This window comes from Anas acuta, chromosome 2, assembly GCF_963932015.1.
Source record: "Anas acuta chromosome 2, bAnaAcu1.1, whole genome shotgun sequence".
In the NCBI taxonomy this organism is placed as follows: domain Eukaryota; kingdom Metazoa; phylum Chordata; class Aves; order Anseriformes; family Anatidae; genus Anas; species Anas acuta.
Window position 1 is genome coordinate 65,799,505 of NC_088980.1, and position 14,742 is coordinate 65,814,246.

Consider the following 14,742-nt stretch of genomic DNA (forward strand, 5'->3'; position numbering starts at 1 on the left):
GCTGGTGCCATCTGAGGCATCCAGACCGGGCTGGCAGATGTAACACAGGGCTTCAAGGAGACCCATGCCTTTACCAAGCGTAAGCTGGAAGCCAGCATAATAACTTACATAGCACCTGAATAGTAGTAGCTGATAGTCACTCTATCTATTCAAGTCCAAAACGTAGTTTTTCTGTGTTCTAGAGCACAGAGCATGTTGGGGGAGGCAAGGACCAATGGTTATGAAGACCTTGGTTTGCTGAAGAGCCTTGATGCTGGTCTCTTGAACACACTGTTCCTTGCATATACCCGCACCTTTTATCTTACTGGAGAAAGATTTAGGAATGTGTCTCTATCCTGTTCTACAGTTGAGCTGTAACCATATCACAGAACCACAGAATTGTTTAGGTTGGAAGAGACCTCCAAGATCACCTAGTCCAACCTCTGACATAATGCTAACAAGTCCTCCACTAAATCATATCCCTAAGCTCTACATCTAAACGTCTTCTAAAAACCTCCAGGGATGGTGACTCCACCACTTCCCTGAGCAGCCCGTTCCAATGTCTAACAACCCTTTCGGTAAAGTTCTTCCTAATATCCAACCTAAAACACCCCTGGCACAACTTAAGCCCATTCCCCCTCGTCCTGTCATCAGGCACATGGGAGAATAGACCAACCCCCACCTCACTACATCCTCCTTTAAGGTACTTATAAAGAGCAATAAGGTCGCCCCTGAGCCTCCTCTTCTCCAGGCTGAACAAGCCCAGCTCCCTCAGCTGCTCCCCTTAAGACTTGTTTTCTAGACCCCTCACCAGCTTCGCTGCCCTTCTCTGGACTCACTTGAGCACCTCCATGTCCTTCTTGTAGTGACGGGCCCAAAACTGAACACAGCACTTGAGGTACGGCCTCACCAGAGCTGAGTACAGGGGGACAATCACTTCCCTAGCCCTGCTGGCCACACTGCTTCTTATACAAGCCAGGATGCTGTTGGCCTTCTTGGCCACCAGAGCACACTGCTGGCTCATATTCAGCTGACTATCAACCAATACTCCCAGGTCCTTCTCCGTCAGGCATATTTTCCATAAAATATTTTATTTCCCTATGCAAATTGAAATTACTACAAGAGTTGTTTGAAATAAAGACTAGCTTTCCAAGTTCTTGAGCATACTGAACAAATTCTTGCAGTAGATACAGGACTTGGACTCACCAATGATTTCTACTTTTGATCTAATGCTTTAGTAACAGAACACAGTTATGGAGGCCTCTATTTCATGGAAGACATCCATGCTCTAGACCATCTGCATATTTAGTTTGTCTGATAAACAGGGTAGGAATCACTTCATAAATGGATGAGTTAGCACACCTACACCAGCTTCGCGCAGAAAACACTGTCTGAATATGCTTTAACAACAGAATTAACATTTCAATTACCACACAGCTACGTAAGCCTTTTTTTCTTCAAGGTACACGTGTGGAAACAAACTAGCAATTCTATCTACACAGGAGACATGACTGCAACCATAAAAACAAATGCTATTCTTCATGATTACATCTTTCTTCATACCTAGAAGTCTACAGCAATCTGATGCAGAACTTATTTTAAAAGGGTGAAGAATTTAATGAAGAAAGTCGATTCAAGCATAACAGACTTCCTATTCCACTACTCATAAAGACTGAACTTGAGTTCTGTATCACCATTTAATACACAACTTGTGTATACTGGTAGTGTATAATACTTATTAGAAAACACATTCACTGTAACACTGTAACACAGGTACCAACTATATTGTTCGGAATAAATACCCTATGTGTCTCAATGAAAATTTCATTTGATTAAATTGCATGTCATCATACGGAAATCCTTATATGACTTCTAAAAGTGGTCACTGGTCAAGTAAAGATGCAATTTTACATTTTTGGTGACCATAATGTCATCAGAACCTGCAATAATTCAACCTTCTCAGGTTTCCCCCTTTACCATCATCCACCTTGCCCTGTTCTTCCCAATTCAATAGTCAAACACAGAAGCAACATACACAATAGCTTTAAGTTAGCGCCACATGCATGCCTAGGCTAAGAACTTTTTTTCCTTTAATTGCCCAGCACAAATATATGCAATTTCTACTATTCAAATTGACATTTTAATGAGGAATTTAATAAGTGGCATAATTTTGCTTGACATGAAATTAAAACTTTTCCACCAAAAATCTCTAGTACTAAGTACTAAGTTTCTCCATACTTACATCAGTTTCAGAGAAGTAAAAAGTAATATTTTAATATTTTATTTTTTTTCTCTGCCCTTGATTAATTATGCTTTTAGAAAGCCAACATGCAGTTTTGTGTTCAGGCAATGATAATACATTTTTTGTTTGTAAGTTTCTAAGTCAGACATAAATACAAACAATTAAATTTGTTTTGAAAATAAATCTAGCTAATAATGGGAGTTATTCCTAATCTGAATACTGAAGTTTCCTCTTCAATTTAAACACAAGTGAAAAAAAAGAGGTGTAAAATTATTATGTTTGTAATCTAAATATGCAGGTACAATCCTGTCATCACAGTACAACGAGCAAAGGACACTTGTTAGCAAAAAGCCATCATACTGTATCTCAAAATAAGCTATCTTCATAAACTGCAGTTATCCATCAGAGGGCAACATGCACATATATCAGTAACAGCAACTGCAACATCAAAGACTGAAAACTTAAAAGCTCAAACACAAATTAGAGCAGTAACTATATAAACAGAAACTATTTTCAATATGGGAATTACAAATTCCCATAGATAGAAGTAAATTATGTGACATTACTAGAGGATTAATGATGAGCAGTCACTGAAACAGGTTACTATTGAAGCAGATCCACCAGTGGAGGCTTTTAAGATCACGTCAAACATATACAGTAAATAATCTGAATTTATTTGATTAGTCCAGAAGCACAAACTTGATTCAAAATTAGACCCATTTCCATAATGTAGTTCCCTCCATTACCATCACTGAAGCCACTACTAAAACCCACACAAACGTAATGAAAAGACAGGCAGACACAGTAACACACAAACAACTAACTCCCTTTCCCCATTTTGTCTGACAAGTTTCCTTCACTTTTAGATTAACGTGGCAAACTGCAGGTCATGAACATTCTCCATAAATTCTAGTACAGAAAATTATCTCTTCCATAGTAATCAACACAGTCGCAGAATATGGGATTTTTTATTTTTATTTTTTTAAAAGAAGCATGAGATTGTCCACAATCAGAAACCTGAAGTTGGGACAGCAGGAAGTCATTATTCTTAAGGATACAATTTATTTATTTATTTTTCCCTGGCCTTACATTCTCATTTGTGAACCCAATAATTTATTTTAGGGTCAAAGAAACATCTCCTGTTACTCCCCACCTCAATTCAGGTGACATTAGTAAGGAAAAGTGAATCATCCAGTAGAGTCAGACAGAAAAATCACACCTACTGGTCAATGACGTATAGTCATACCACTTTTTATTGCCTAGTGTTATTAACCAATTTAAGTAATTAGAGAACTCCGCTTGGGACCTCAAACATTAAAGTAAAAAATTAGAGGCAGAACATTTTCAGTGCTGTTGAAAATTACTCTGTTCAGTATAATGAAGATAAATAGTATCAGAAGTTCCATGGTTTTGCCCTCCAAAGAATTCTGAACAGTTCAGAGAAGCAAAGAAGAAATACAAAGGTCCTACAGTATAAGATTTGCTTGATATGACAGGAACCATGGAGATAAAGTGTTCCTTCATAAAAGCAGAGTAATTCTGCCTACAAAAGGAGATCCACCAACCAATAGAATACCATCGTCTTCTGAAATAGAAATAGAACAAAAGTACCTATCAAGAGATTCAAAATCCTTCTGGCGTTCAGAAACTGTGCCTGAGTTTTTGGTCATCTTCCACTCCTCAGTCCCTCAAAGAAAACTTATTCAAAATTGAAGATACAAACATGTTAGGTGACCCAACCTTGTGTGAAAGTGCCAAGTATAAGCAATTCCCACACTTAAGGAATAGAAATTAAAATCTTATCTTTCAACTAAGAACTCCGCATCCAACAAGTTCATTAACTTTCAAATAAGTCACTAGATTTGTTTTTTGTTTTTTTGTTTTTTTTTTTTTTTGAAGTGCTGCTACAGATGGGGACATATATGCCAGACATGCATCATTACAATTCAGACAGATTTTTAAAATATAATTCTTGGTTTTTAAATTATTTGCCTGAATTATCGTTAGTTCCTAGGTTTTCCAACACCTATGGAAATCTTTTTCTTATCAAAACTGAAACATGCAATTATTTTCACTAGCTCCTTGGAAAAGATTAAACAAAGTAATAATGGATTCTACCTGAAACACAAAGTAATTATAATTAGTAGGACAGTTTTAAAAGGTTAGTTTTGTAACTAACACCAGGAAAAAAAATGAAGCTTTCCGTGGAGACTAAATTTTCAGAAAGAAGGAAAAGTAATGACACTCAGTTAAGAGACTACAAAATTATATATAAAAGAAAAAAAAGTGTAAGCTAAGACGATGTAAACCTGAAAACAAAAGCTAGTATATACAACATCTTACCTGTACAGTAGGAACATCTGTAAATGCCTTAATAAAATCATCTTCATCAACAGCTCCAGCTCCTCCTTCTTTAGAGGAACCTACATAAACATAAAATACTGTTAAACAGTATCTAATGTATATCAAGGTTTTCAAAATGAAATAACTGTCTTTCACCATACCTATTTTCAAACATTTAATAAAACTCACAAAAAGCCTGAAAAAACTGTCTAAAATTGCAAGACCCTGAGCATTGATTTCACCTCAAATAATTAAAACATTTTTCCCCAAAAAATGAAAAATTTTGAGCTGTTTACAATTACAAAGATAATGGTTTCATTTTATTGTTTTTATTTGTGTTTAGTTGAAGATGTACTTAGCACAACAACCTTCTACTAGCCATTTGTACAGAATTTTGAGACTTGCATCCTGTTAATGTAAATGCTCCTAAATGAAGCACAGAATTTCAAATTACTTAATAAAGCAGGAGTTACTTGTCATTAAAGGAAGTTCCTCAAGATCAGTTTTTCACATTAACACACATTCTATGAGCAATCAGCCCTAGCTTGTGTTTTGTTTCTTTATTTTTAAAAATCTTGTATACAACCCTACATGAGTCTTAGTACCTTGTATTTCCCATAAGCCTCCTGTTGAGCTAGGAAGTGTGAGGTGCATTTCTCAATCTCAAAGCTCCAAGAGCTTCAAGACAGAAAGCAAGGACATGGTAAATGGAATGCAGTGTTGGGACAAAAATCTCAGCACACTCATCTCTATGCATGTTCCTCTGTGAAGCTCCAGGATCGTGTCACATAGAGGAAGTCTCCAAGAACCTTCATGATATGTTACTGGAAAACTATCATACCAAAAAATATTCCTTCTCCAAAAGCTTCCATGACGGCTACATGAGTATATAGTACAGCTGAATCTGTGCAAGGTTACTGATGGAACTATTCACATGTAATGCCCCAAATTCCATGGCAAAAAGATCAAGGAAGAATACTAACACGTAATTTATTGGTCCCATGGCAGTATATAGCTGCTAAGTTTCATAACAATCTTGAATAGAAACTAAGGAAAATTCTAAAACAGAAAATAACTTAAAATGAGTTCCTGGATTTCAATGTCTTGCAAAAATTACAGTTGCCAAGAAAAACGGTGTCTAAAGTAAAGGACTAACATTTCCCCCGAATCAAAGAGCAAATTCATCAGATGCAGGCTGTGCTAAAAACCTAAAACTCCAATTAAAAGGTAGAGCTTGGCAGAAACTTCATGCATCTTCAGTAATTAAGACAGGCATACAATAGAGAAGGACAGGTTACTGCATCGATGTAGTAAGTCCAGTACAGTATTTCCTTCTTGAAGGAAAAAAAAAATAGAACAGGCCCTACAGGAAATGAGAACTCAGGAACAAGGATCTTTTCTGAACTCTTTCGGATACAGTGAGACCAACACATTAGATAGCACGACATCCTGCCCAACACAGAGTGCAGCTGAAATGGAGGCATCAGCCAGAGAAGTGTATCTCACTAACTATAGGATAATTAAAAACTATCAGTAAAACAAGTTAAGGCTAAAGGGTCAAAAAGCTAGGACAACAGGAACTCTTGGTGGTTACACTCTTCAACAACTTTTCATACTTCACAGTCCCTCATCTCCTATTTATAGAGGAGGGAATTAGGTCTGCTGTGATTGTACACTTGCGTAGTTTGGAATGAGATGGTCTGCTACCACTATGATTCATAAGACAGACTTACTAGATTGGAACAACCCTATGCAGAACAAACCCTATCCTACTCCTCTGTGGTTGCTTAATGTAAGAACAGTGAAGTGACACTGAGCAGAATTTGGACACTCCCCCTCACGAGGAAGTTGTAGACTGCGATGGGGTCTCCCCTCAGCCTCATCTTCTCCAGGCTGAACAGGCCCAGTGCCCTCAGCTGCTCCTCATATGTCTTCCTCTCTAGGCCCTTCACCATCTTTGTCACCCTATGTTCCTGTATTGTACTGCAGGCAGCAAATTTTGAATGCCTAAGCTCAAGAATGTTGTGAAGAGATGCTGCACACAGAGCTCTTCTATGCGTGCATCTCCTACAGCATCTGTCACAAATGCCAATGGCAGTCAAAGGGAAAGAAGAAATTGTAACCACTTATTTCTTCTCCCTCCAGAGCGTAGAGGGTATGAGTTCTTTGACAAATTGCATGAGGACCTAACTGGCCACAAAATGGAAAGGGAAAGATCAAGTTTACATACTGGACACATCTTTCTAAGTGATCTTCAGCATACATCTAAGAAGCAGTGTGACACACACAAGCTCTAATTGCAGCTACTAGACCATCAATGAGCATTGGCCTCTATTTCAAAGAGGGCAGAGAATAAAAAACATGAGGTTGCCTGTAAACTCCCATTTCAGATTTTGCTGTATGTCTACATTTTTAAGTCAATAATCTGTGAGCACAAATCTTTCACTAGCTAGTCAAGCAGATAAGCCACAGTGTAGATCTCCTTGATGCAAACCACAAGAGGAGACCCTTGAGGCCAAGTGAGACATCAAATAGAAACATTGTTTTGCAGAAATTCTTGATAACCACGAATCATGCAATTTCTGTGAATGATGTGCAGTGTGAGAGTGCCCTCAAGTATGAGAAAGGCAACTCAAACTTTTGCTTTGAGGTAAGAGGTTGTACCCACTAATGTGTACTTAACCTTGTAAATAAGAAGAATATTTTGAGTATGACACATACAAGTCTGCTTTTTCATGCGACTAAAAAAACAGCTGTAGAACCCCTTTTCCTTTCTGCCACATGAACCTGTACAGCTCCTAAGAGGGAGGGAGCCCTGCTAAGAGCAGAAATTTTGTTGAGAGAAACCTTGAAAGAAAGAATTTGGTACAGGACCATCATGCTAAAGTAGCTGGTCAACACAGCCATCTGAAGTTCAATTCAGAACTCCATTTGTCTCTACCAAAATATGCTGACATTTAAGGAATTGTCATAGTACTAACACAGTCAACCAAAACATAGTGCTCAGGAAAGGTAAATGCAAAAATAGTTTGAATAGCCAAAAGGTTGCTTAAGTTTTAAAGGTTAAAACATAGTTTTCATCTGGTCAAAGGACTTGTTCCTTTTTAAAAATGTTTAAAGTTATAAGCAACAGTTTACACAAGGTTTCTGTTCTCATCACCAACATTGTTTTAGTCAGATAACTGTGTCAGCTGCAAAACAGTGAACACCTACAAAGCTCATACTATATGATTCTTTGCAACCTGATAAAATACTGCTCAAGACTGCAGTGATCCTGTGACCCTAGACGCAAGAAACACCTGCATTTAACAGTTTATATGAGTTCTGTATAATTCCTTGATTATATAAATACCTGAACACCATTATTAAAGCACAAAGAGTTTTACTGTTACTGTTTACTGTTACTTTTACAAATCCGTTACTTATCAATTTTCTGACAAGAGAATAGACTTACAGAAACCAAACATTGGAAAATGTCATGAACACAAAGGCATGGTAAATCTTTAGATTTAAGTAATTAAGATATCCACAGTACACTTCTATACACTATAAAACAGAGCTCAAGAGAGGATGAAGTTGCCTTTGCTAAATAATTAGGTATTATAGTCCTTGCCCTGCCTGAAAATATCAATTCAAAGATCAGGAAATTACAAAAATTAGCTATAGGGTTTTCGAGCACCTTAACCTCATTCAATAATGCATTTTGAATGAAAGAATATCCTTTACTTAATGGATAACAGATCATGACTTTGGAGAGAGAAAGAGGAAGAACAGACTTCTATTTAAAATACATTTGACATAGCCCGGTGACATGGCTTCAACTAGTTAACTTCTACAGACCGCTATTCTTTTAAATTATTGCTCCCAGAAAATTGTGTTACTGCCTCTTTGCCTGGTAATAGAAACGATTATGTGTTTTTAGGCAGGTGACACTTTAAAAAAAAAAAGCACACCTTTTATAAGCACATTTGCTTCTACTTCACTAAACTTTCTCCTCCTCTGCTCTGATCATGTATGCATACCAAAATAAAGTGTGAAATAACAGCCCCTGCTTATATTGTATTGAAGTCAGAAGTCTATAACACATGAGGAAAAATACTGTCCATCCTCTCTCTCCTCGATCTCTTAGTAGTTATGTTTACCAATTTGTTTAGTCACTGTTTCTGTGGAGACTAACAAAACACGACAGAAATCAACCTGCCATTGCCCAGCTGAGGAGGTCTTTTACCCTGCTAATGAGATTTAATAGTCCTGCACATGAAGATGCCTTCAAAGAACTTTGTCGGCTGAATATGAGCCAGCAGTGTGCTCAGGTGGCCAAGAAGGCCAACGGCATCCTGGCTTGCATCAGAAAGAGTGTGACAAGCAGGGCTAGGGAGGTGATCGTCCCCCTGTACTCGGCTCTGGTGAGGCCGCACCTCGAGTACTGTGTTCAGTTTTGGGCCCCTCGCTACAAGAAGGACATCGAGGTGCTTGAGCGGGTCCAAAGAAGGGCGACGAAGCTGGTGAGGGGCCTGGAGAGCAAGTCCTATGAGGAGCGGCTGAAGGAGCTGGGCTTGTTCAGCCTAGAGAAGAGGAGGCTCAGGGGTGACCTTATTGCTCTGTATAAGTACATTAAAGGAGGCTGTAGCGAGGTGGGGGTTGGCCTGTTCTCCCACGTGCCTGGTGACAGGACGAGGGGGAATGGGCTTAAGTTGTGCCAGGGGAGTTTTAGGTTAGATGTTAGGAAGAATTTCTTTACTGAAAGGGTTGTTAGGCACTGGAACGGGCTGCCCAGGGAGGTGGTGGAGTCACCATCCCTGGAAGTCTTCAAAAGACGTTTAGATGTAGAGCTTAGGGATATGGTTTAGTGGGGACTGTTAGTGTTAGGTCAGAGGTTGGACTCGATGATCTTGAGGTCTCTTCCAACCTAGAAATTCTGTGATTCTGTGAACTTCTTATGCAGTTGTAAAGCTTGACTTCCCTCCACAAAAGCAACACCAGAGCTTTACAAAATTCTAATTTCAGACAGTTCTGCCTTCAAACTTAAAACTGACAGATCTGACAGAACAGACATGTTTTGATAAGCTGTTTTGTTACTGTTGGTGCTTACCTTCCCAGACCAAGCTGTGATTATAAATTCTTAGAAGTGTCTCTTGAGCATTAACGCATTCCACTGAATAATGCATATTATTAACTTTAGCCACAGAACACATATTCCTTTGACCAGGTGCAGACATGTTAACTACTGCATTCTTGATGGTAAGGAAACTAGAAACAATTTTAAGGGTCTGAAGGGTCTGCAAACACACCACATTTAATATTTGTAAGTGTCCAGCAGATAATTAAATTCCAGAGCCTCAACCACCAGCTTTTTCTTACATGAGAGCAATTTACATTGCTTTTGGATTCACTTAGCTGACACCCAGAAGAGAAATTCACCTGAAGGAGGAGAACAAGCCATGTAAGACATTTATACAGAAATTTCACTCTCTTGTTTTCATACATAATCTTTACCTCCTCCTATCCTTCAAGCATCATGGTTAGACAAACCCACACAGAGACCTCTTCAAGAAGCTGGTGAGAATCTACCTAACATAGAAAATACACTTGATATGGAAGTAGATTACAGCAGCTTAAGCATCCCCAGGCTTTATGGTGTTTTTTATTGTTTATTTTTGAATTAGGTTTGATGTCTGGAGATGGAAGCAAAGGAAATTAACGTCTTCCTTCATGCAAAGCACTAAGAGAGATGACATCTTCTTAAGTTAAATGAAAGGGTTTCTATCACTTTGTGAGGCTCCAGGAGATTTTTTCCCCCTCCTCTTTTACCCAGATAATCTTTATCCAGTTACAAGTTCAGCATTCTGAAAAGCTCAATACCAGAAAGGGTTCTGAATGCAAATGCAGAAATTACTCTTCCCCCCCCCCCCCAAAAAAAACAGTTTTCTCACTAAGGAATTAATTCCTATAATAATTTTCTTCTTCTGACAGTTGGAATCTTTCCATCGCTTCAAAAGGACTTGAGACCACTAACTTGCTCTGCCACCTTCATGATCTCTCCGCAAGTACCCACAAAGCTATACATGATGGGATGACAAAACAAGTGGTCAACAGTATATGGAAGAAATACATAAGAAGAAATACATTTTTGTTTTGAAACAAAGAACTGCAAATTCAAAGCGTGCTTACGCTTTATGTTTAATAAAGTATACAAGCATTAGCCTAAAAATAAAAAATACTTATCTTATACAATAGGTTAACTGGCACCTCTCACTCATTCTTCCTCCCGAGCTGCCTCATTCTATCACTAGTACATTCAAATAAATCACAAAAGCAAAAGACTAAGCAGAGAATGAAATACACTGGACAAGAAGAATGGCTTCAATGAGACAAGTGCCCTAGTCTGCTTCACTGTGGGGCCATATAAACACAGTGCTAGCACGATACAATGGGTAACATGGGATAGAAATGAATGAGTAGAGACAGGGAAGAAAATGATTACAGGCAGCTTAAACAGCACAGCTGCTGAAAACCTAATTATAGTCTGAAGAGAGTACAGTCATACTCAAAATAAATTCAAGCAAAGACAATTGCAAAGGCAACACAGTGAAACGGACAGCCTATCTCACTACACAGGAAGGGGAAAAAAGTTTATGGAAAACACTGATACAGGAGGCAAACACACCCACATGAGCTACAAATAAATTACAGAAATCAGAAGATGCTTCCTATAGATTACTGCAACCGATTCTTGCTATCACCAATTTTTGGAATCCCTTTCAATGACACAAAACCTAATTCTGTGAGATGAGTTCTTTAGCACAGTACTGGCAATAAAGACAGTGCTTGGCCAATATTTGGTTACTGACCAATAACCAAATTGTGTTCCCAGTCCTAGCAGGTGGGTAGGTAATGGCAACGTTTAACTCTCTCTGAATATATGTTCTGCTGTTTGTTAGTCTCTGACACAGTGAGTTTTCCTGAATCTTCTGTAACTACCTACAGCCTAGTCCAGTCTTCCAGAAATCTACTCGTTTATCCTTGGGCCAGCCCTTATTACTGTTTGACAACACTGACAGTTCCCTTTTAAAATGGTGTTTGTTGTGGAGAGAAGTTAACAACTTCATGATCTGAATTACCCCCTCTGAGATTGCAGTGGTGATTTTTAAGATAATGATTCTGATAAAGCCCTGCAGATAGACAATTTCAGTGGCTCAGTAAGCAATCTGTCTTCCAGACACCATATGGTTACTGGTACGATTAATACAACAGTCCTGAATAATACCTTTTCTTATGCACTTGTCAGAACTCTGCTTCTGGAAAACACAAAGCAAATGTTTGGAAGTTGAAAGTCTCTGGAAATTCCCTTCCTGCTTTAAATCACTAGGTCATCTCAAGCATTTTGATAGGCTGTATATGCATAGCCTAACATATTAACAGAATATAGGAAACATTGATAGAACTGATGTAAGACCACCAATGTTCTTATTTCCATGTTTGAAAGACTGACCTTTGGATTTTAATTTAAAAAAAAAAATAATCAAAAGACAAGCAAAGAACTATTCTTCTGTCTCAAGCATCTGGATAAAGCACAAAGTATTTTTCCACTGGGTTCCTAGAAGTCATTTAGCATAGATGCCTTTGGGTTGCCAGCTTAAGAAAATATCTGAGAGGAACAAATAGCATTTGCTCTAATAAAAATAACCACTCTAGCCAACATTAGACAAGGTGCACTTTATAAACAAAGCAGATTTACTTGAAGATAGTTACACTGGTAGAATAATACCAACAGTATCCTTTAGGGTGGATACTATTAGACTAATTTAAAATAATAATAACATAATTCTGTTAGTATAGTAACATGTCCCAAGTTTCACTCACAGCATAAACTATACTAGAATGATTATGCTTTGGCTAGTACAACAGTTAGCACCACTTACTGGCTTTGCTATACAAATTAACCAACAGGTTACATTACTAACTGCTTCAGCTCTGCTAGTACAACTTAGGGGAAGACCAAACAATAATGCTGTAGTGACCATACTCTGGATGAAAATTTTATTGGCAAAAATCCAGTTGCCTTTTGTCTTTTTTCCAAGATAAAGAACAATTCAATTTGTAGAACAATAAATAACTTTCCATCCTCAAAAATCCCTCTGGTTCCTATAAACTTCGCTATACTTTCACAGCTTTTAGAACATGCCTTGCCTACCTGAGAAACCTCGTGAATAGAACATAGGCCTCCAGTAAACAGACTGACAATTTATGCTGGAAAAATATTAGGAGATTACCCTAGTGGGTTGCTCACATCTGTCTGATGGCAGTTGGCACCTGCACAGATTGCAGAAATGAAGGAGAGGAACAGCAGAAAGTCCAGGTACCAATCCCTCAAGCCATTGCAGTTGGTGATTTATGAACTTACGCTAAAACCAGTAATGGCCTGAAGTGCCTTTGACAAAGACACTGGGCATTAATTAGGATCAGTAAACCTCTTTGGCTGGCCCAACACAACCAGATCTTTTGGTGATAAATTTAAGAAATTGAATATACTTTTTAATCATCAGACAACACTAATGTCAAATAAGCCATTTTTGCCAGAAACTTTACTTAATATGGCTTTGTGCTTTTTGAAACCAGCTTAGAAGACAGCACAGTGACTTTACAGAGTAAAGAAGTCTTCACTAGAAAGCCCAGTTTATGGAAACTAACAAATGAATTGTTAAATTCAGCCCCGTGACTGACATTCTTCATGCCAAGTTGTCCACCTGAACTCCTCCAATACCAGAAGTCTTTGTCCCCAAGGCATCCAGAAACAGTCATTCAAGCCAAAATATCTGCACAAACAAAAGAGCAAAACACCTTCAAATACTTTCAAAGTAAGTCCTATTCCTTATTTGTTTTTTCTCCCTAAATTAGGAAGTTGGCAGACATGGTTACAGAACTTCCCTGGAGATTCCACCTGTGGTGCTGTGCCTGCTTCATTAAAACATTCCTCCCACATGCCAAAGACATTGTGCATGAACACCACTTTCTATGCAATAATTGAGTATGCTGCCTCTCAGGACTGAGATGCTAAGTAGAACTCTCCATGCAATTACTCACTTCAGGAAAGAAAAGGAGCAGGTGTGATAAGAAGGTACTAGAAGCAAGTTATGCTTACAAGGAAGAAGGTGGCAGGAAAATGGAACATAACTATTGAAACAGCACGTTTCAACCCTTAAGGTGTGCCACAGCAGTTCAGGAGCAATCATAGTGTGAACTACACATATAGAACTCGTCCCAGGACTTGTGTGCTAGGAGGAAGCACAAACTAACTGTGAAGATCTAGCATGCTTAGTCTTAATTTTGGAGCTGTTCTTAAGAGTCCTTTGGAATTGTGTATAGAATGCAAGGGCTACAAAACATTGTATTCCTGGCAGACTTAATCAACGATATTTGAAGCTTTTACCCAATACCAAATGCACAGTTTCAATAACTCTGGCCTCAATTCCTATGCAGCATAATTTCACAGGTACAAAAGATTAATAATACTGTACAGAAGATTAATACTAGAACCTCTTATTTCCACAGGCATGCTATGTAAATCATTTTGCAAGCATTTGTGAAGCATGCAGAAAGTATGACTACACGAGAACAAAATTAATGTAGTTAGTTCAAGGCTTGGATAGCATACAGTAGATAAGGGCATAACCAGGGTGGGGGATAGCAGGGAAAAAAAGTAGTTCCATGAGCAGAAAGAACACAAATACCTGACTTCATTTGGGCTTATCTCACATTTGGTTATACTGAAGTGTAAGCTCACACGGTAATCTTCCAAATAAAGCAGTGTTCATGCTCACGCTGTAATTTGTCAAAGCGCTCATGTGTTTCTTTTCTCAACTCAGCAATCAATTTTCACAAATACTTAAAAGAACATTTTGAGACCCTGGCTCATTTGCCAAGTTTCAACAGTTGTTTTTTTTTAAGTTATGCTAATTTTATGCAAATTAGTCTTCTTTTCAGTTTTAGTATAGCTTCCTAATAAGCTAATATAGTTTTTACTTTAATTTGTTCCTCGTCTTACACCTGAATAGCGAAAAAAACACACTAATTATTTTACATTACTGAAATTGTTGCAGAGAAGAACCTGGAACACAAACAAATAATTTGTATCACCTATAATTTGTGTTGCAAAATAGACTCGGTTGGGATTACAC

At 38.1% G+C, this 14,742-nt stretch overlaps 1 protein-coding gene across 50 annotated transcripts in view; it reads right to left on the reverse strand.

Moving 5' to 3' along the window:
* Positions 1 to 14,742, reverse strand: part of CLASP2 (cytoplasmic linker associated protein 2) — a 138,647-nt gene that overhangs the window by 72,397 nt on the left and 51,508 nt on the right. For all 50 annotated transcript variants that reach the window (XM_068670576.1, XM_068670605.1, XM_068670604.1 and 47 more), the window contains one exon: positions 4,565 to 4,644. In XM_068670576.1, the coding sequence (XP_068526677.1) occupies positions 4,565 to 4,644 (80 nt within the window). The remainder of the gene's footprint in view (positions 1 to 4,564; positions 4,645 to 14,742) is intronic.